The sequence below is a fragment of the Salvelinus fontinalis genome, chromosome 14, assembly GCF_029448725.1.
Source record: "Salvelinus fontinalis isolate EN_2023a chromosome 14, ASM2944872v1, whole genome shotgun sequence".
NCBI classification, from domain to species: Eukaryota; Metazoa; Chordata; class Actinopteri; order Salmoniformes; family Salmonidae; genus Salvelinus; species Salvelinus fontinalis.
In genome coordinates this window covers 45,585,421-45,608,513 of record NC_074678.1, presented here as the reverse complement: position 1 = coordinate 45,608,513, position 23,093 = coordinate 45,585,421, and the positions used below count along the sequence as shown (strand labels likewise).

At 41.4% G+C, this 23,093-nt stretch overlaps 1 protein-coding gene across 1 annotated transcript; it reads right to left on the bottom strand.

Annotated features, from left to right (window-relative positions):
* Window positions 1–9,710: 9,710 nt before the first annotated feature.
* Window positions 9,711–18,895, bottom strand: LOC129810985 (vascular cell adhesion protein 1-like). The gene is made up of 10 exons (XM_055862038.1): window positions 18,706–18,895; window positions 18,070–18,345; window positions 17,433–17,723; window positions 16,619–16,879; window positions 16,107–16,382; window positions 14,814–15,083; window positions 13,567–13,878; window positions 12,912–13,187; window positions 11,807–12,067; window positions 9,711–11,510 (listed from the first exon to the last, which is right to left on the bottom strand). The coding sequence occupies exons 1-10, from the start codon at window positions 18,746–18,748 to the stop codon at window positions 11,350–11,352; spliced, it is 2,427 nt and encodes an 808-aa protein (XP_055718013.1). The 5' UTR covers window positions 18,749–18,895; the 3' UTR covers window positions 9,711–11,349.
* Between the last annotated feature and the right edge of the window lie 4,198 nt (window positions 18,896–23,093).

Sequence of the window (23,093 nt, the reverse complement as noted above, 5' to 3'; positions counted from 1 at the left end):
ATCATTGCTTCAACTACTTTAACCAAGGCAGGAACATGGCAAAGCAAAGTTTCCATTCCATGGGTCAAGCTGGTACTTCCGCCTAAAAGGCTTAGTTCCACCGGAGATAGCTCTTTAATCAACCCATCTGCAGCAGGCAACAGGAAAGCAAGCATAACTTCGGTGCCACTTTGAATACTCATGTGACCTCTGTTTCCTGGCCATGTTGTTATTTAGAGACACAAGTGCTTGCTTTCCTCATTGATTTTCATGAGGAACTTACTTGGAACTTCAAACATGAGGTTCCTGCATGGGTCAGCAAGCTTTAGTTAGGCCTCAGAGATCTGGGGGAGGGCAGGGGGAACATGCAAGAGGGAAGATGAGCACACGGGTAAATGGAACAAATAAACACTCTACCTCCCTTTTACTCCCTTACATTTGTCTCCCTTGACACATTTTCAGACATTTACTGACTAATAATAATGGTTGTTTTAGAAGTGCACTCACACAAAGAGAAAACTGGCGAGCATTGTCATGAAATACTACAAGTCACTTGTAAGGCAGTGCCGGCTCAGTCAATAAGCGACATAAGCCGTTATTATTCTTTTTGGGAACTCAGTCTCAACTTACTGTAGAGGAATTAGAATAATAGAATCCGCAAGACGCAATTTTGAAATATGGTAGAGCATCAGTAGTTCTACTCTTGTTATGTCAGTCACTGACAGTCAGTCAAATATCCCATGTCAGCCAAAATGTTTTGATTGCTAGGTAAATTAGTCGAACCAGCTATTTAAAGTTTGTAGTAATCATGGCCAATTAACTGACTGGGCACAAAGGGCACCTGCCCAATGGCCCTGACCTCCATGGGGCCACCATTGATTTTGTTAGTCACTCAGAGATCATATGAACATGGAATAAGTCATGGGAAAATGTGTAGAATTGCAGGAAATTAGCTTTAAAACTGCAACATTTTCTCTGCACCCCATGGCAAAGTTTCGGGACAGTTGTTGCTAACGTGCGCTAATGTGACTAGAATGATGTTATATACAACAGCCAACTTTCCGGGACATAGACATGTCTTATATGGGCAGAAAGCTTACATTCCTGTTAATCTAACTGCAGTGTCCAATTAACAGTAGCTATTACAGTGAAAAAAGACCATGCTATTGTTATAGGAGAGTGCACAACAACAAACAACTTTTAGCACAGCAACTGGTTTGATACATTCACCTCTGAAGGTAAATAATGTATTTACATTAAATAATGTTGCTCTGATTTGTCATGCTGAGGGTCCCGGAGATAAAATGTAGCATAGTTTTGTTTCATAAAATCAATTTTTATGTTCAAATGTAGGAACTGGGGTCTACAGAAAGTTAGTGTATAAGCTAATGATCCATCATGTATGACATTCCTGGGAGTGTGTAAACTTAAATTTTTCATTACCATAGCATTTTTGTATGTTCTCTATAGTTATTGTACTTGAAAATGTATCAATTGACCAATTTGGCACATTTGGGCAAAATCCTGGCAGACTTGATACAAAATATTGTGCAGTAATGTAATTCTTCACTGGATCAGTCTGAAACTTTGCACACACACTGCTGCCATCTGGTGGCCAAAATCTATATACACATAGACTCCTATGTGAAAGTATGGCCTTTCTCTTGCATTTCAAAGATGATGGAACAAAAAATAAAACAAAACGCATAATTTTTCTGTTTGTATTATCTTTTACCAGATCTAATGTGTTATATTCTCCTACATTAATTTCACATTTCCACAAACTCTAAAGTATTTCCTTTCAAATGGTATCAAGAATATGCATATCCTTGCTTCAGGTCCTGAGCTACAGGCAGTTAGATTTGGGTATGTCATTTTAGGCAAAAACTGGAAAAAAAGAGTACGATCCTTAAGAGGTTTTAAACTGCAGCATTTCTCTGCACCCCTTGGCAAAATCTGTAGAATTGCAGCAAATTAGCTTTAAAACTTATTTTCCTTTCATTTTTAGATGTGTGTGTATTGTATTGTATTGTTAGACACTACTGCACTGTTGGAGCTAGGAACAAAAGCATTTCGCTACACCCGCAATAATATCTGCTAAATATGTGTATGTGACCAATAAAATTTGATTTGATTTGAACTATAAGATCTTCTCTCTGTCCCGATGGTAGAATGTGTTGAATCGCAGTTGATTAACTTTAAAGCTGCACATTTTTCTCTCCACTGCTAAATCTCGCTTAGAGCCCCCAAAAGGCTGCTTGCTCTGTTGTAATGTATGCTGTAAGTATAAACTATGAGGAATTCTCATCCAGTCTTGTCGTGCAAACAACACAAACAAGAATCAAAATCAGGTGTGCTGGAGTGGAGAGCGACAACCCAAACCCGGACGACATGCCTCCCTGGCAACAGGGATTCAAGCTCTGTCTCGGCCATTCTATCTGTTTCCCAATTCACTCCTTTCTACTTTTCCGACGTCCTTCCTGACAAAATGAATAAAAATATGAAAGGAGGTCAGAAAACCAGCTCCCCTTTACAAAGAAGGGGGGAGAAGATAGTCAAAAGCAGGTGTTTTGTTTTAATCAACAGAACATAATACACGGGGGGAAATGTGCTGGCACTACAGATATGTTGTTCAGATGATCATTGTGTTGGAGCCCAACAGCTAAATTAGCCCTCCACATGAAACATAGCCTGGTCCCAGATATTGTTGTGTTATCTTGCCAACTCCTATAGTCATTGGCAAGACAGCAAAATAAGATCTGGGATCAGGCTGTATGAAACGACCCTGGGTCAACCAACATCTGCTGAATCATGGGGGTCCCAAAAAATGGTAATCAAAAAAAAACAACTCTAGACAGCAGCTTCAGTTCGTCTAAGCAAAACAGCAAAGACTTGTGCCTCCCGTTCCAGAGGCCAGGAAATACCCCCAGCACAAATCATTGTCCCCAAGTCAAAGATGGGCGAACATCTGCAGAACATCCTTCTTTGGTCTTACATAATTTACACCATTTCTTCACGACAAGGTTAACGGTCATTGGGATCCAGTATGAGACTTCAACACAACTCAAGGCTCCCCACAGGAAAGCTCTTTAAAACGGAAAAGCACTTCAAGTGTTAGCCGCAAGAGATTTATCTCCTTTAATTGTCTCGGTAGATGAATAGTCTGAAGCAGCATAAGTTGTCCAGTTCATTCCCCTTTAATACCACTATCCACCATGTCACAGGACAGTGAAGCAAGAGGAGCAGCTCATATGCTTCACCATGTACAGAAGTGTAATGTACTCCCATTAAGGGTTTGAGTGTGAGTCACAAGTGACATTGACTCTTATTCAACTAGAATCTGCCATTGTTTTTATATTACTTATCAGCAGGTCTTATTATTTTATATCATGCCTATTTATGAGTGCCTTTTAATCACATGTGCTGTGTGTTGGTTTTACTTGGCTTCAACTTAATTCATGACATTCTCACCTGTGAAATTGAATTGCATGAACTATTTGTTTGATTGCATGGTGTGCTGTGATCCCCCAGATTGGCATAGACTACGTTGACTTGAGACAGTTGTTGCCAATTCCTTATCACCTCCTCCCCAAACGAATTGCTAAACATTCCTCAGAACTAGAGTCAAAAGGAACATACCGTCAGGACGCCATTCAGACAGGGGGAACCTCTTGACCGACAGATGTCCACCTCGTTGCTGCTGCATACATACTCTGGTAAAAATATTCAAATCTACCGGTCGCTATAGCACTACTTAAGAAAAGCACTTGTTTCAAACGTGTGAGTGTGACTCCAATTGTTGGCCAGTACATGCTTTAATTGTATGTTTTGTGTCCCCCATGACTACAGACACGGGGGATAGGGCTTGACGCACCTGCGAGAGAAAACACCCAACACTACAACCCAGCAGGCCTGGCGTAGAGCGAGAGACTGCCCAGCAAGCAGCCACCGACAACCGAACCTGCCATTGATGACCGAACCAGCCATCGACTAGTCATCAACTAACAACCCCTGCTTGGGAGGAGCAGCCGAATCCTGCTCAGGTAGTGCCAAACGAACAAATTCTGCTTGGGTAGGGCCGAACAAATGAACCCTGCTCGGAAAGAGTAGGCCGTACATTGGCCACCACTCCATGAGTGAATCAAATGCTGTGTTAGTTTCCCTGGTGCTCATAGCCCTAAATCCCAGCCTTTTTACATGTTTTTAATCGGGCTGTAGTGATACTCTGTATGTTCATTGGTGTACTTTGGCCTGTCTCTGTGATTGTTTGCTGTGGGATTTGAGAACTCTGCTTGTGACACGTGTGTTATTAAAGTACATGTTCTGTTCGCTAAACTCCATTGATTTTATCATAGCTAATTGGTGAAAATGCTTTGTAAATCTGATTATCTACTTTGAAAAAGTCATTTCTGGAACTCTTAGAGTAAGGCTGACCCTAGACTAGCCAAGTGCATTCTTGAACAACACCACTATCAATGCCCGCCCCACATGCCCAACCTTTTCGTGGCTGTTTATTTACCACCACAGACAGATGCTGGCACTAAGACCGCACTCAGTCAGCTGTATAAGGAAATAAGCAAACAGGAAACCATTCACCCAGAGGCGGCGCTCCTAGTGGTTGGAGACTTTAATGCAGGGAAATTTAAATCAGTTCTACCTAATTTCTATCAACATGTTAAATGTGCAACCAGAGGGGGAAAAAATTCTAGATCACCTGTACTTCATGAACCGAGATGCGTACAAAGCTCTCCCTCGCCCTCTATTTGGTAAATCCGACCACAACTCTATCCTCCTGATTCCTGCTTACAAGCAAAAATTAAAGCAGGAAGCACCAGTGACTCGTCTATAAAAAAAGTGGTCAGATGAAGCAGATGCTAAACTACAGGACTGTTTTACTATCTCAGACTGGAACATGCTCCGGGATTCTTCCGATGGCATTGAGGAGTACACCACATCAGTCACTGGCTTTATCAATAAGTGCATCGAGGACGTCGTCCCCACAGTGACTGTACGTACATACCCCAACCAGAAGGCATGGATTACAGGCAACATTCGCACTGAGCTAAAGGGTAGAGCTGCCACTTTCAAGGTGCGGGACTCTAACCCGGAAGCTTATAAGAAATCCTGCTATGCCCTGCGACGAACCATCAAACAGGCAAAGCGTCAATACAGGGCTAAGATTGAATCATACTACACCAGCTCCGGCGCTCGTCTTATGTGGCAGGGCTTGCAAACTATTACAGACTACAAAGGGAAGCACATCCGCGAGCTGCCCAGTGACACGAGCCTACCAGGCGAGCTAAATCCCTTCTATGCTTGCTTCGAGGCAAGCAACACTGAGGCATGCATGAGAGCATCAGCTGTTCCGGACGACTGTGTGATCACGCTCTCTGTAGCTGACGTGAGTAAGACCTTTAAACAGGTCAACATTCACAAGGCCGCGGGGCCAGATGGATTACCAGGAACGTGTGCTGACCAACTGGCAGGTGTCTTCACTGACATTTTCAACATGTCCCTGATTGAGTCTGTAATACCAACATGTTTCAATCAGACCACCATAGTCCCTGTGCTCAAGAACATGAAGGCAACCTGCCTAAATGACTACAGACCCGTAGCACTCACGTCCGTAGCTATGAAGTGCTTTGAAAGGCTGGTAATGGCTCACATCAACACCATTATCCCAGAAACCCTAGATCCACTCCAATTTGCATACCGCCCAAACAAATCCACAGATGATGCAATCTCTATTGCATTCCACACTGCCCTTTCCCACCTGGACAAAAGGTGGGAGGAAAGGAAATCAGTTAATTGAAATAAATGTATTAATCGCTAATCTATGGGCATTGGCCCACCCACTTGGGAGTCAGGCCCAGCCAATCAGAATCTGTTTTTCCCCAGACAGAAATACTCCTCAGTTTCATCAGCTGTCCAGATGGCTGGTCTCAGACGATCCCGCAGATGAAGAAGCTGGATGTGGAGGTCCTGGGCTGGCATGGTTACACGTGGTCTGCGGTTGTGAGGCCGGTTGGAAGTACTGCCAAATTCTCTAAAATGACGTTGGATGCGGTTTATGTTAAATAAATAATGAACATTCAGTTCTCTGGCAACAGCTCTGATGGAGCATTCCTGCAGTCAGCATGCCAATTGCACTCTACGTCAAGACATGAGACATCCGTGGCATTGTGTTGTGTGACAAAACTGCACATTTTAGAGTGGCCTTTTATTGTCCCCAGCCCAAGGTGCACCTGTGTTTTATTTCATTTTTTATCCGTTATTTTACCAGGTAAGTTGACTGAGAACACGTTCTCATTTACAGCAACGACCTGGGGAATAGTTACAGGGGAGAGGAGGGGGATGAATGAGCCAATTGTAAACTGGGGATTATTAGGTGACCATGATGATTTTCAGGGCCCGATTGGGAATTTAGTGTAATTTAGTGTAATGACCATGCTGTTTAAATGCTGTTTAATCAGCTTCTTGATAGCTTCTTGATAGGTGGATGGATTATCTTGGCAAAGGAAATGCTCACTAACAGGGATGCAAACAAATGTGTGCACAACATTTGAGAGAAATAAGCTTTTTGTGCGGATGGAACATTTTTGGGATCTTTTATTTCAGCTCATGAAACATGGGACCAACACTTTACATGTATAATTTTGTTCAGTATAAATCAAGAGCAGTATTTTCTACCCCATGAATGTCAACAGTTAATGTATCTCAATGGAACCACTTGCAAACACTAACTCATTCCACAGAAGGACTTTGCTGGTTATTTTCACATTCAGCAACAGCACTGCATTACTAACCCATTCTCTTTGGATCCCAAAATAGGCCTACAGCCAAGGAGCTCCTCTTCACACCTAAAATGGTGCTCTGCTCCAATGGGTCTCTCTACATTTGGAAGACCGCAGTGGCCTGGAGAAACCTTGTCCCTTACTTTGCCACCTCTCTAAGACAGACCTCAATGTTCCATTTGCACCTCCCCTACTCTCTCACACATCTTTGTCCTCTGGGTATTAACAACCCTGACACCCCTCTTTCCTTCTGGAGCCAGGCTTTGGGACTGTTTCCATGGTGACTAGCCATTATGGAGGAAAGGGAAAAGAGAACCAATAGACAATGTGCTGAAGAAAGGAGCTGGGAACATGATACAGGCTTGTTAAAGCAGTAACGCTTGGCCCCCATTTATCCGCCCTCGTTTGTTTGCCCTATTTAACACTTTGAGAATGACTATCAGTGTCTATGGGGGCTCAATATGCGCTTGATTCAAGACGTCAATGGCCATCTTTAAGGACAGAACATGGAAGCTCATAAACACTAACGATGTTGAAACTCAATGATTCACCAGTTTAGTTTGGTGTGACACATCCCCAGTCTACTGGGGGCTCTATTCAATCTGTATCACTGAAGTGTTACAGATTGCGTGATAGAAATGTAAATGTAATTTCCAATTCAGCCAACATTTGCAGCATTTACCCTGAATGCAGTCTCCGCTAACGCGGGAACATTGCCTTTACGTTTTCAGCAGATTTCAATCATGCTGTAAAGCTGAACTGCCGTGATACGGATTGAATAGAGCCCTAGGTATGAGGTCAATTTCAGGAAAATAGAGCTCTTTGGCCACACACGCCAGTGGTGGGTGTAGAGTCTAAATGAGAATGCATTAATAGCAACTCCATACCTACTGTAAAATATGGTGGTTGATCTTTGATGTTATGGGGCTATTTTGCTTCCACTAGTCCTGGGGCCCTTGTAGAGGTCAACGGAATCATTAACTTTACCAAATACAAGAACATTTCAGCCAAAAACCTGGTTGCCTCTGCCAGGAGGCTGAAACTTGGCCGCAAGTGGATCTTCCAGCAACACAATAACCCCAAGCACAAATCAAAATAAATGGTTAATTGGCTGCAAAATCAACATTTTACAATGGCCATCTCAGTCTCCGGACTTGAACTTCATTGAAAACCTGTGGTTTGAATTAGAGGACCGTCCATAAGCACAGACTAAGGATATCAAGGATCTGGAAGGATTCTGTATGGAGGAATGGTCTAAGATCCCACCAACTCATAAACGTCTCAGTGCTGTTATCCTCGCAAGGTGAGATATTAAAAGATATTGAAAACAGGGGTGTCAATCATTTTGACCCCTGACTTCTTTAGAAAACAAAATATTATTTGTTAAACTAAATCTCTATCTTTGAGTAATTGTATTAGTATATAATAATATAATTTCAAATTCTTTTGGAACATACAATATAGCTAAGGGTTTTATTATTTATTTAATACAGTCGTTAATGCTTAGCTTTATCAAGGGTGTCAATCATGTCAGACTGTACACTTCTAATATCCGTTCGTTATTGACCCGTGACAATTTTCAAGTACATTATCTTGTTGTCTGACTAGCTAGCCAAATAGAATGAATCACAAGGCTGCAAGCCTGTAGCTAGCCACTGCCAGCCTTAGCTAACGGTTTGTCCACATGTTTTTAGTAAACCAAGTGCTTGTCATGCCCAAATAAGCCATTGTGATTTTAGTCCCATGACGAATGTTTCCAGTTAGCTACATCGTTGTATTTAAACCAGGGACTCGTGTATCCACCATGATGACACAATGACACTCTTACACGAGTCCTCTGGATTACATTTGTAACTTTTCTTAATTTAAACTCTTAACATATTGTACTAGTAACCTAACCAAAGGTAGGAACTGCAGGCAAGAGCGTAGCCAAAATGGATTCAATAGGGTTGGTTGTTGGCAAAGTTGAAAAAAAAAATGTTCCATTCGTTTTCAAATCAGTTTTTCTCTCGCTTTAAAATAATTGTTTGCTTTTGATATCATTGTTTTTGTTTAAAATTCTATATATTTTTCTTTCATTTTTTTTCTATAGATTTATTTCACTTTTCCTCAAATAGATATATCTTTTCAATACTTAAAGATGCACTCCTGGATCTTAAGAAAAAAAAAAGTGTAACATATAGTTCAAATTGGATTCTTAACATATTATACGAATTGCAAAAAAAAACACATTTATAATAATTTGAAGGACGTAACATATCAGACTAAATGGATGACATAGTACACAATTTGATGACATAATACACAACAAACGGGGACGACTTTTGGCTCGTGAGCACCACTTTCAAAACTACTAGCTGAAATTATACAAACGTTCAAGAGTACATCTTTAAGGTGTGAAATTGAACCCATACCTAGGACTCTCTGAACTTGCAATCAGATTGCGTAAGCCAAGTGAGTCTCTTTTCATTATCTTTTCACTGTGTAATTGAGAAACTCAATGTTCCCTGTAATTAAGAATCGATACTATAATTAAAAGAGGTTGACTTTTTCCTGAAAGCTGTGGTCTATTCAATACATTGGTTAAGACATCGATTTGAGTTCATAGTCAAAATTCTTTTTTTACAACCAGCATGCTCAAGGCATATAACCTTGATCAATCTGTTACTGACTTGAATTTCAATGTTTCATATCCATTTGCACTTCTCCATCCTCACCTTGGATTGCAAGTGGGGAGACAATCACAAAAGTGAGGAAAGAGTGTTTTGCTCTAACTAGTCACAGCACTCATAGTACTACTTCCAGGAACTGAAAGTGAAATTCATGCTGAACATGCTGACTCACACAAAAGCCCCCATTAACTGTCTTCCCTCCCCCTGGCTTTCTCCACTGCAACGGGAGATCCCAGAACCCTAAGCTACTATTTCAATTAACAGCTTTTAGTTATGGAAATAAATATTTATTAATAATGAAACAAACTTACAATTCAAACACAATTCACAGAAAATAGGGAAAAACTTTTCACCGCTTCAATAGTGATTATGAACAGTCATAAACAAAACAAATAAAGTTATATACATGCTTTGATATTTAAAAAAAAAAAGCTTTTTAAACACGTACCAAACCAGCTCTCATATCCCACAAAAATTAAGTAAATGGTGGGGAACAAAAATACCCCACACACATTGCAACCTCTCCACACATACAAACACTTCTAATAAGGGTAGCTCACATTAGTGACCTAAATAACAGTCCAAACAACGAGGCAAATACGTGTTGCTTTCATATTGTATTACATTACCACAACACTGTCTATTGCTTTCCTTGGGAAACCATTGTGTCGTTTCTGACACACATCATACTGATATAGTTCAAAGTTCATATATACAATGTCAATACATTGTATTCACTTTTTTTAAGTTCAAGTTCTTATCACTGCTAATTTCATTGTATGATTTAGTTTGAAGAAACGCAACATATTGCATTCATCCTACTGTTGTGACACTTAGACATCAATGGGTTTAAATGAAAGCTGCCAAGAAATTATAAAGGAGCAAATTACAATGAGATGCAGTTCGATTATTACACCTATTACAGATTTTTTGCGTAGATTTCTATAGAAATGGGAACCTAAGGCCCAACGGATATACACCGTAAAACGCAAACATACACACTAAGTCAATGGTTGACACATATACACATATCCAGAAGACCCCACATCCAACCACAAAGGTGCGTCTCTATTTCTTACCCTGTTCTAGTAACTTCCAAAGGTCATAAGGCCTTGTCCCCTGTCCTTTGACTGAGGCCGTGTCTACACTTGACACTTACATGCGACTTCTGCTATCAGAATACGAAGATCGCATTGAAAAGACGGGTCGAGACGCACAAAAGTTGCTTTGTGGTCTGATTGTGTTCAGATCGAGAGGCACCTTTTCATTATAACGTTGTAGGAAATACATTCCTGGCGTGTGAGGAACGTGTTTGCTGGCCTCAAAAATGCTAGCCAACTACCTAATATTTAGAAGAATTTTTTTTTTTTTGACTAGAGATATGGTAACCCATTTGCAATCCCTTTAGCATTACTTGCTAGCTTGCTGTCTAGCTACAGAGGTTAGCTGGCTAGTTAGCCAGAGTACTTAGCTACTGCCATCACTTATTCTGTTATTACCATATTTAGCCTATTCCACCGTTTGTAGAATGCATATTTGCATTTGAATAAGCGCAGGAAAAGGGTATCTGTGGACACAATGGGGACACAGTAGACACATTTAAATGTAGGTGCAGACGCATGACACCTTCGGAATTCCATGATCAGAATACCAAAGCTGCATGAACTGTCAAGACTAGACACGGCCAAAGGCCTGGACACGGGACAATGGGCAAGCCTCTCGTCTGTACCCTCTCAGGCAAGGGGTTCACTCCAGGTGAGTCTGTCCCTTGGTATGTCTTTACACCAGGAGTGTCAAAGTCATTTTGCCTGAAGAAACATTTTTAGACAGTACATGTTCATGTTGGTAGCACAAGTGGTGGCCGCAATCTGGCTCCCGGGCCACAGGTTTTAGACTCCTCTAGTCTATGCAGTGCCGGGCTTACACTTGGCCAGCTCATAGGAGCCCTTCCTTCTGGCTCTCCTAAGATTGTCCAGGACTAGGACTGTGGTGGTCACCATCATTCCCACGCAGACAGCAGGAATGACTATCTGGTTCCAGTCGGGTGAAGGACTGGAATGCTTCTCTGCAGGCAAAGGGAAGATGGGAAGAACAGGGAGATAGTGAGGACGAGGCATATTGGCCAAAAATTGCATTTGATGTTTTTACAGCATTTGAGTCCTCTCAAATGACACCGGTGTTTGTTATGGGTGGATGGAATTTTCTTGACTTTTTAAAGCTTCACTGTTCTCAAATTCCCCTGTTGTTTGTTTTGGGATAGCGATATCTCCGTTCTCTCTGTTTCCAATTTCTCAGTTGAACGTGGGGTTCAAAGCGGTGAAGGGAAATAAAGAGCTCTCTACACTGAACCATTTCACTCACCCATGACGTTAATGCTGAAGATCTTAGTCTCGTAGCCCAGGTCATTGGTCACATTCACCTGGTATAGGCCTGTATCGTTGGGCGTAAGGTTCACCAGCAGGAAGTTCCCATCCAGGGAGTAGAGCTCTGTGCCATTGTTCAGTTTTCTCAAAACCACAACAGGTGGGGGGAAACTAACAGAGCGACAGCATACGGTGACATTTTGGCCTTCCTGAACCTCAGTGGACGGATAGACCAGAACTGTTGTATTCCTAGGAGGTGCTGGACAAAAGTTAAATAGAACACACTTGAATACTGAGGGAAGACACTGCCTTGAGAAAACAAATTAAAAGCAAATATGAATATGGTGCAGTGCAGTTATAGTGCAGTCTATACATTCAGACATTCAGTCTTTTGGCAGTTTGCAATACAACATAACATTACCGTCCGCTAAAAAGTAGATTGCTGAGCAAAATGTGTGAAATTACTGACAGCAATGTGTGAAATGTCAATGAGACAAGCTCTATAGAACCATTATCTAGAATTACGTTATGTCATTTCATGTTGTTGAGTTCCTGTGCAGTGTTAAGTGTCATATAAGTGTCTTTTGGAAAGGTGTGACAACACTACAGCCAATGGCTAACTTAAACATTGGGGCGGCAGCGTAGCCTAGTGGTTAGAGTGTTGGACTAGTAACCGGAAGGTTGCAAGTTCAAATCCCCGAGCTGACAAGGTACAAATCTGTCGTTCTGCCCCTGAACAGGCAGTTAACCCACTGTTCCTAGGCCGTCATTGAAAATAAGAATTTGTTCTTAACTGACTTGCCTAGTTAAATAAAGGTAAAAAAAAAAAAAAAAAAAAAAAAAAAAAAAACAACATCACGTTCTTAGATACCGACAGCTGTGACATGACAAGGAAAAGGCCACGCTCCAAACCACGACAGCAAACAATACTAAACAGGAAGTGAAAACAAAAAAGCCTGTCGGTGTAGAGAACAGTACCTTAATTAAAGAACCAAAAAAACGAACTGGGGTTTGGGAAAGTTTCCTGTTGTTGCCAGTATGAATGCATGGTAGTGAAATAAAAGAAGAATGTGGTGTGTGCATGCCGGAAGCCTGGCACCCACCTTTGACTGTAACGTGTGTGCTGGCTATCTGGCTGCCGTGCTCATTGAAGGCCTCACACTGGTAGAGAGCAGAGTCTGCTAGCAGGGCAGAGGAGAGGGTGAAGGAGGTGGAGGAGCCGTTGTGGGACTGGAGCTTTACATCCTGGTCCTCAGAGAGTCTCCTTAGCACCATCCATCCCACTGGAGCGCCGTCCGACAGGCAGGACACCGTCACGTTCTCCCCTTCCTTCACCTCACTGGCTGGACTCACTGTGATGGTGGTTCCCCTGGGGGCATCTGCACAGCAAACATCAGACTCAGTTTAGGTTTATAAAAACACATATAGGTTATAAGGCTTCCGAAACCCGCACTACACAACCGCCATTAACACCTCAAGGACTGAAGTTTGGCATGACAGATTCCCTAAATTTAAAGCTCCAAGGGCAGTGTGTGGACACCCCAGGGTAAATACAAGTGATTTAAGCAATCAACTGTTCATGGTCCTCCATTCAGAACACAATGAGTGGATCAGGTGTGTTATGATGCTGGGGTGGAACAAAGGCCTGCACCACCCTGCGGCTCTCTAGGACCATCAATAAACGTATCCACCCAATGGCCAAGGGCATCAACAATTCATGATTTGAGCTAGACTTCAATAATCTGTACAACCACTTACAGTGGAGCTCCAGTACAGTCACCGCCTGCCTCTCGCTCCGATTTTGATGGACTACGTCCATCTGAAGACCGACTCTGCAGGTGATCCGTCTCCCCTGATCCTCTGGTTCCACCGAAAAAGAGAACGTTGACGTCACATTCTGGAGCTCACTGGAGTACTGACCCACACTGGAGTGTAGCTCAGTTTCCCCATCGAGCCATTGAATCTGCATGTGACTGGCTGGGTAGACATCGGCTACAGAACAATATAAGGTGGCCTTCCTGTCTTCCAGAAAGGGTCCAGGGTTCTCGATGATAGGGTCCGAGGGGAAAGCTGGGGGGGAGAGAGAAATGGGCAGATGAAAATATCAATATGTGGCTTAAAGTACATGAGACCAGAAAGAGCTGTGAGCGAGTTAGTCAGTCATGTTAAAGGGTAGACTCTTCACTTTGGAGGTTTAATGATGGGGTGTTTCAGATTGTGACGTGCCGATATGGGGAACTGACACATTTCCGTAAGATAGCAGATTTTTAAAAAGACTGCGAGTAAGGGAGGCATTAATCAGCACAACTTGTGGAACAGCCCTTTCCATAGAATCATGTGAGTCAATGGCTTAGAATGCACTAACGCTTATACCCACTTTAATACAATGACAACGCTTCTGCGAAACTCTACATTTCACCGACGGGAAATATGAGAAGTCTTCAGTGACCCTGGAATACTTTTTATCATTCTTCACTTTATGTTGATCTCTCTCCCACATTGAACTAGACTACTGATACCAGTGCATTCCGGCAAAAAACAAACTGGACTTCTGCCCATGTTGTGTGGGAGAGCAGCATGGTTTTCGAGTGATCATTCAGGCTTTAAGTCTTACGTTTGGTTTCATAAGAGGATGCTTATTCTTCCAACCTCCTACAAAGGGTCACTGTACTCTTTCCAAGTCAGTGAAGTGAACCTAAGCATTACCCCACACTGAGCAAAACAGTTGCTATATCAACATAAACCTTTAGAATGTATTGTGCCACGCCTTGGTACCACTGAACAAGTGTAAGGCAAATTACAAACAACCCCAATTAACTTTATTTTCATCTGGACATTTCCAAACAAAATGTAATAAATTATATCAAACTGGCATTGGACTTCTGTAAAAAGTGGCCAATGACAAGCACATTTCTTTCTTCCTTCTCATAACATACAAACTCAAAGTAAATACATTGAACTACACAAAGTTAAGTCATCTTTCTGAGGATGTATAGTATACCCACAGAAGACTTTGACCTCTGTTTGCTTGGCCTTGATGACAGAGCCACACTTGGCCTCACAGGTGTAGGCTTGCTCATGGGCCAGCCCAAGTGGGCCCAGGTGGAGCTGGGAGAGGGAGTCCTGGTTGCGTGCGTGGCTGTGGACGGGCATGCCCAGCATGCTGCTCCAGGAGAAGGCTGGCTGGGGACAGCCCGAAGCCAGGCAGGAGAGCACCAGTTTGGATCCCATCTCAGCCATCACCCCCGATACCATCTCCACCTCCAGGGGATACGCTGAGAGAACAGAACCACAGGAGAAAGGATAGATGACTCCTCTGCTCAATTCAGTTGAATAGAAATCAAGTTCAATTGGATTCTGCTCCATTTCAGTTAAATTCAGTTCAGTTAATTCAATTCAAATAAAACCAATTCACTATCCCGCAAGAAAATCTCTTAGCGAAATCAAATCTAGCCACAACTAAATCCACAACAGAAAAAACGAAGCAAACATAAGAGTATATTAAAAAGAGTCAAGCTACATCACAAAGGCAGGTAACATTATAGAAATCAGCTGATCGGTAAATAAATGAACATTTAGCCATAGCCCTCTACTCCACATGATTATGATCCTCATTATAATCTTTATCATCTACTACTTCATCCCAGTAATGGTTTTAATTATTACTCTGAGTAGCTCCTGTATTCAAACCCACTCATGTCATCGCACCCGGAGGTGGGAAACACATACACGGAGTAAAAATAACAGCAATCCACATTGGAGTCCCTCAAACGTCTGTATGCATGTGAACAGAACATTGACTATTTCTGTTATCTGGGGTGTCACTTTTCTAGGGCTCTTGTACACAGACGAGGCTTGGTGACTCAATGGCTTGGTGACTCAACACTGTTTGCTCCCCAGGGAAATTGGGTTTCAGTGCGTTTACTAAGACAAATTTCCCCTTTTCTTCAGGACATGTCTGTTACATGACTTATCTGTACGTTGTTATAGTTCAACTGAAGGAGTATTTTTGCAGCACAACAGTACAGCTTTAGGTTACACTTTACATTAAAATATATTATGCAGTTATATGGGTGTAATTAGGCCTACATGTAATAAACTCTAACTATACTGGCAACTATTTTGAAACATCATTTTTCCAGTTTCCATTATTAGAATCCAGCCATTGTTTCATGTACAACGCTACAATTGTGTAATTCTAATTTGGTTACCAAAGTAGTTACAATAACTACTGCACAAAGCCTAAAGTCAACTTACAATGTTATGTTACCCAAATATAATTTTTTTTTAAATCTCACCTTCAACGAAGAGCAAGGTGCTGACTTTCTGGCTGCCGTGCTCATTGAAGGCCTCGCACTGGTAGAGAGCAGAGTCTGCTAGCAGGGCAGAGGAGAGGGTGAAGGAGGTGGAGGAGCCGTTGCTGGACTGAAGAGCTACATCCTGGTCCTCAGAGAACCTCCTCAGCACCATCCGTCCCACCGGAGCTCCGTCTGACAGGCAGGACACCGTCACGTTCTCCCCTTCTTTCACCTTACTGGCTGGGCTTACTTTGATGGAGGTGTTTGTTGGGGGAGCTACCAGAGGGGAAGGTCATCAAGGATAGATAACATAAGACAGAAGTTTAGCTCGCAATTTAAGAGGTTGTTTTATTGAGATTGCTCCCCCAAAACAGACTTTTTAGACAAAGCTATAAAGATTACTCCTTACTATGACACTATCATAGAGTGACACCAAACAAAACTTATCCAAAATACAAGACCAAGGAGAAATTCATTTTCATTTTTAGAAATTCAGGTAGTTATTATCCTACCTTCAACAATGACGTTCACGCTGGCTGTGATGTTTCCAAGGGTGTTGCTCGCCACACACTCATATTGACCAGAATCCACCAGTGTAATCTCTGTAAGGACAAGCTCCTCGCTCTGCCCTACTATGACAGCCTGTCCGTGCGAACCAATGGCCTTCCACTGTATCTCTGGTCTGGGGTTCCCTTCAGCATGGCACAACAATGTGGGACTGGAGCCAACTCTCACAACAGTCAGCTCAGATATTGACGTAATCTGTGGTGCATCTGGAAAAAAAAAGACATATAAATTATGTTGTTGTTGTAGGCCTCAATTGTGAACTATGGATGACATTTGGTCGTTGCAGGATAACTGCCTAAACAACACTGATGTCACGCCCTGACCAGAGTTTGCTTGTATGTTTCTATGTTTTGTTTGGTCAGGGTGTGATCTGAGTGGACATTCTATGTTGTTTGTCTGGTTTGTCTATTTCTATGTGTTTGGCCTGATTTGGTTCTCAATCAGAGGCAGGTGTTTGTCGTTGTCTCTGATTGGGAGCCATATTTAGGTAGCCTGTTTTGTATTGTGGGTTGTGGGTGATTGTTCCTGTTCCTGTGTTTGTGTATGTTCACCGTTCAGGACTGTTTCGTTTCGTTCTCGTGTTTTGTTGTTAGATTATTCGTGTTCATTAAAATTTCTCCTAACGATGAGCGTGACAACTGACTTTAAGATCAGTGCTTATATGGGTCATTTGATATTAATCATATAACGTCAATCATTCTTCAATCTATCACTAGCAGCTTCCCTTTGCCTAACAGTTACGCTGCAGTAATAACTTACAAAGCACTGTGAGAGAAACAGAGGTTTCCTTGGTCTTCTCATCATCAGGCACACCCTCCTGATCGTGAGTGGCTCTGCAGGTGATGCTCGCCTCTTTGTCCTCGGGGGTGGGCGTGAACGTGTAGGTGGACACCACAGACTCTGCATCTGTCTGGAGCATGCTGTCTCCTCGCAGCCACTCAAGCCTCAGGTGCTCTGCAGGATAAGCGTCTGTCACCTCACATGTCAGAGTGTTGGTCTGGCCCAAGAGAAGTCGGTCATGGCCTGATATGACAGGGGCCTCTGGAAATGCTGGAATATCAAATTGCGATCTTATTGCATGCAGCCACACGTGTTTGAAATTCAAATTCAAAGGCCTACTTTAAACATGTACATTTAAAACTGATTCAATTGGACTGATTTAATTCAGTAATTACTTTACAATACATTGCATGATTATTAAAGCATTAATAAACAATTTATTAATAAATTAGAATGTCATGTATAATCATTTAAGCATGACAAGCATTACAATTCATAAGCATTCAGAATATTTATAACAATGAATAAAGAACTTATAAGCATGTATTATACATTTCTATTGGCTTATAACAATGGCTGATGATGGCTTATTCTGAAGGCAGTTGATTGGACGTACAGTATACTTTGACAACCGCACGGTGTTGTTTGGTCGATTCTCCGCAACTGCCTTTGCAGAGAAGTGTGTCATCATGTGCTTTCTCCACAGGGTCAAAGACCGCCACTGATTCCGACCCGGAGGTGTGTATTTTCGCAAACATTGGCTTATCCTCCAGCAATGCCCAGGAGATGGTAACCTTTTCATTGCAATCCTTCACCGAGCATTGCAGCTCATGCCTATCACCAACTTTCAAAAGTCCACTCTTTGGTTTTAGCTCCATATGAAATGCAAATGCTGAAATGAAAAATAACAATGAATTAGAATTCCCATTCATAATTAATAACATTTTTCAAAACTATAAAGTAGGTTATTAAGGAAACTTCAAGATCGTTTATGTTTTTTAATTCAATTTGAATTCTAGGTTATAAGCCTATTAGTAAACTATCATATTTCGCCTACTACGGCTGCATTTAAATATGTACATATCGTTAAGTACAATACTGACATTTTCAGATGAGTTTACATCCCAAGGCTACCCACAATCCTATTAAAATGCCATACACTGCCACACAGTAGGCTACCTACAGTACATAGTTTGAAGGCATGTCACATTGATTGTGAAGTGTTAATGATAAAAATAGAATCACTGCTTACCTGTTACTGGTAGTATCAATACCCATAACAGAATGAGATACATTTTTGTGTTGGATAGGCTGAATAAAAAAACTGTAAGGAACTGATTTGAGCTAAACTGTAACTTCCCTTAGTCCTGCTATGCTATGTGGGGATGATGGGTCTGGTCAGCCCAGAGTCCAGAGTCTGTGGATTTATAATTTGGAATAGGGAGGGATACCAACAGGGTAAAAAAAATACATTTAACACACCCCCTTACAATTCCAAGTATGTCACGGAGGAATTACCCAACTCATGGCCTCTCATTGCGTGGCCTTTAGTCAGTCTCTCTCTCTCCTGTGGTTGTGAATAACAACCCCCTCTGCTGGTTTAAATCAAACTCAAGATGGTTTCCTGAAAGGTCCAATGCATCAGTTGTTATCTCAATATCAAATAATTTCTGGGTAACAATGAAGTGCCTTACTGTGATTATTTTTCAATAAAAAATGGTCAAATAGAAACAAATATTGCTTCTTATAAAAGAGCAATTTCTCAAAACAAATTCTAGGACTGTCTGGGAGTGGTCTGAGTGGGGAGGGGAAAACTGAAAAGTAGCTGTTATTGGCAGAGAGGTTTGTTAATGAGTTAATTAGTTAATATTGGTCTATTAACTAATTTACCACATGGTGACATCACCGTGAAACGACAAACCTCTATTCCACCACAACAGGCTGAAATTTCAGACGGCCTTTTCAAACAGCTCTTACACTTAAAGGGGCATTATCATAATTTTCAGAATTTCATAGTGCTATTCCAACCTCATAGTGTGGAAATATATACAGTTGAAGTCGGAAGTTTACATACACCTTAGCCAAATACATTTAAACTCAGTTTTTCACAACTCCTGACATTTAATCCTAGTAAATATTCCCTGTCTTAGGTCAGTTAGGATCACCACTTTATTTTAACAATGTGAAATGTCAGAATAATAGTAGAGAGAATGATTTATTTCAGCTTTTATTTCTATCATCACATTCCCAATGGGTCAGAAGTTTACATACACTCAATTAGTATTTGTTAGCATTGCCTTTAAATTGTTTAACTTGGGTCAAACGTTTCAGATAGCCTTCCACAAGCTCCCCACAATAAGTTGGGTGAATTTTGGCCCATTCATCCTGACAGAGCTGGTGTAACTGAGTCAGGTTTGTAGGCCTCCTTGCTCACTCACGCTTTTTCAGTTCTGACCACAAATCTTCTACAGGATTGAGGTCAGGGCTTTGTGATGGCCACTCCAATACCTTGACTTTGTTGTTCTTAAGCCATTTTCCCACAACTTTGGAAGTATGCTTGGGGTCATTGTCCATTTGGAAGACCCATTTGCGACCAAGCTTTAACTTCCTGACTGATGTCTTGAGATGTTGCTTCAATATATCCACATCATTTTACTTCCTCATGAAGCCATCTATTTTATGAAGTGCACCAGTCCCTCTTGCAGCAAAGCACCCCCACAACATGATGCTGCCACCCCCATGTTTCACGGTTGAGATGGTGCTCTTCAGCTTGCAAGCCTCCCCTTTTTTCCTCCAAACATAATGATGGTCATTATGGCCAAACAGTTATATTCTTGTTTCATCAGACCAGAGGACATTTCTCCAAAAAGTACGATCTTTGTCGCCATGTGCAGTTGCAAACCGTAGTCTGGCTTTTTTGTCCTTTGCTGTTGTTCTGGGATTGATTTGCACTTTTCACACCAAAGTATGTTTATCTCTAGGAGACAGAACGCGTCTCCTTCCTGAGCGTTATGACAGCTCCATTCATAGTGATGAAGAGACCACATGAAGCCGGTCAGTCCTTGTCCCGTGAGGAGGCAGGAGAACATGACATATGATCAATCCACTTCACTCTGTCACTGAAACACTGTGACCTGGAAAGAAAGCTGTTCGTGTGGTCACAGTGAAACAAACAATCAATAGGACAACCTTGGAAATCTAGATGTGTGTGTGTTTCAAATAAAACAAGGCATATTAGGGAAGATTAGTGGTTGATATTTTTTTATTTGATATCTAGAGGCCTTCAAATTCAATACAACAGAGTTGGACCTCCAGATCCAGACTTGCATAGATGCATCAGAAATGGTGGGCACATTTAGTTTGAATCACGTGTAAATCATTGAAATTCTTTCTGTCCTTACGCACACCAGCCATAATGGGACAGACGTGTTACTGACAGTAATATAAACACACACAATACTAAAACAAGGAATACTTTATACTGTACATTTTTTCAATGACTATACTCTGATGTAGCATAAACATTATATTTAGTCAATTACAACTATCCTCAAAAGAGCTTAGGTTGAAAAACATTTGGGGGGAGGGAACTCTATTTAACATAAGTACCATCATAGTTCAGTTAAATGTTCTGGAAATACTGTTAATCTAGGTGGTATAAAACAGAACCATGCACCAACTTGATTAAACTTCCTCATCTCAACCCCCCTATTTCTAAATATAGGCTAAAGTGCACTTTCATTTTGACAAAGCAGAGTTATGTAACCGGGACAGCATCAGAGGAAAGTCCAAGCATATTGTATCAGAGTAATGACTATTAGTGTTCCGTGGGTCAAGCGGGAATGGAATATGCTATGAACACTGTGATTCTATCAACAAATGGCTGTCCTCACAGTCATAATGTGATGCAGTGGTGTCTGATACTGCCAAGATTCTGTCTCATTTCACACCAATGGTTGTTTTGATGAATAAGAAAGGGTTTCATGAAAATAATGCTGTTAAATTACTGAGATAAAATAGTTTAAGAAATACTTGATTTTTGCTGTTATAGAACTATCCCACTGCGGGAAAAAACAGGTTGAATCAATGTTGTTTCCATGTCATTTCAACCGAAAATATCTATGTGAGGACATTGAATCAACATGGAAAATGTATAGGATTTGCAAAAAATCATCAATGTAAGGGCATTGTCTTTTTTTCACCGAACTTTTAACCAAAATCCAATGACATGGTGAAATGTTATGTTGATTTCATGTTGAATTCATGTTGTTGACAACTCAACCAAATGTAAATCAAAACTACACGCTGAACTGACGTCTGTGCCCAGTGGGTAGTTTATATAAAACTATACTGAACAAAAATATAAACGCAACATATAGTGTTGGTCCCATGTTTCATGAGCTGAAATAAAAGTTCCCAGAAATGTCACACAGGTATAAAGGATTTGGAGACAGGCTCAGGAATACATAATCTGGGTTTTTAATACACCCAAAACAAACACGTATACAAAACACTGGGATGTGAAACACAAGAACACAAAACACAAGAAATTTCCCATACACACAAAAATCTTATTTCTCTTAAATTTTGGGCACAAATGTATTTACATCCCTGTTAGTGAGCATTTCTCCTTTGCCAAGAGAATCCATCCACCTGATAGGTGTGGCATATCAAGTAGCTGATTAAACAGCATGATCATTACACAGGTGCATCTTGTGCTGGGGGCAGTAAAATGGCCACTCTAAAATGTGCAGTTATGTCACACAACACATGCTAATTGGCATGCTGACTTGCAGGAATGTCCACCAGAGTCGTCAGCGAATTCAATGTTAATTTTCTCTACCATCAGCTGCCTCCAACCTCATTTTAGAGAATTTGGCAGTACATCCAACAGGCCTCACAGCTGCAGACCACGCTTAACCACGTCATCCCAGGACCTCCACATCCGGCACATCCGCCACATCTTCACCTGCGGGATCTTCTGATGAAACTGTGGGTTTGCACAACCAAATCATTTTGGCACAAACTGTCAGAAACCGTCTCAGTGAAGCTTATCTGCGTGCTCGTAATCCTCACCAGGGTCTTGACCTGACTGCAGTTCGGCGTCGTAACCGACCTCCGTGGGCAAATGCTCACCTTCAATGGCCACTGGTACGCTGGAGAAGAGTGCTCTATATAGATGAATCCCGGTTTCAACTGTAAATCAAATCTTATTGGTCACATACACGTGTTTAGCAGATGTTATTGTGGGTGTAGCGAAATGCTTGTGCTTCTAGTTCCGACAGTGCAGCAATATCTAACAGTTTCTCAACATATACCCAATACACACAAATGGAATTAAGAATATATAAATATGGACGAGCAATGTCAGAGTCGCATAGACTAAGATACAGTAGAATAGTATAGAATACAGTATATTCATATGAGATGAGTAATGCAAGATATGTAAACATGATTAAAGTGACATTATTAAAGTGACTAGTTTTCCATTTATTAAAGTGGCAAATTATTTCAAGTCTGTGTATATAGGCACCAGCCTCTCTGTGCTAGTGATGGCTATTTAACAGTCTGATGGCCTTGAGATAGAAGCTATTTTTCAGTCTCTCGGTCCCAGATTTGATGCACCTGTATTGACCTTGC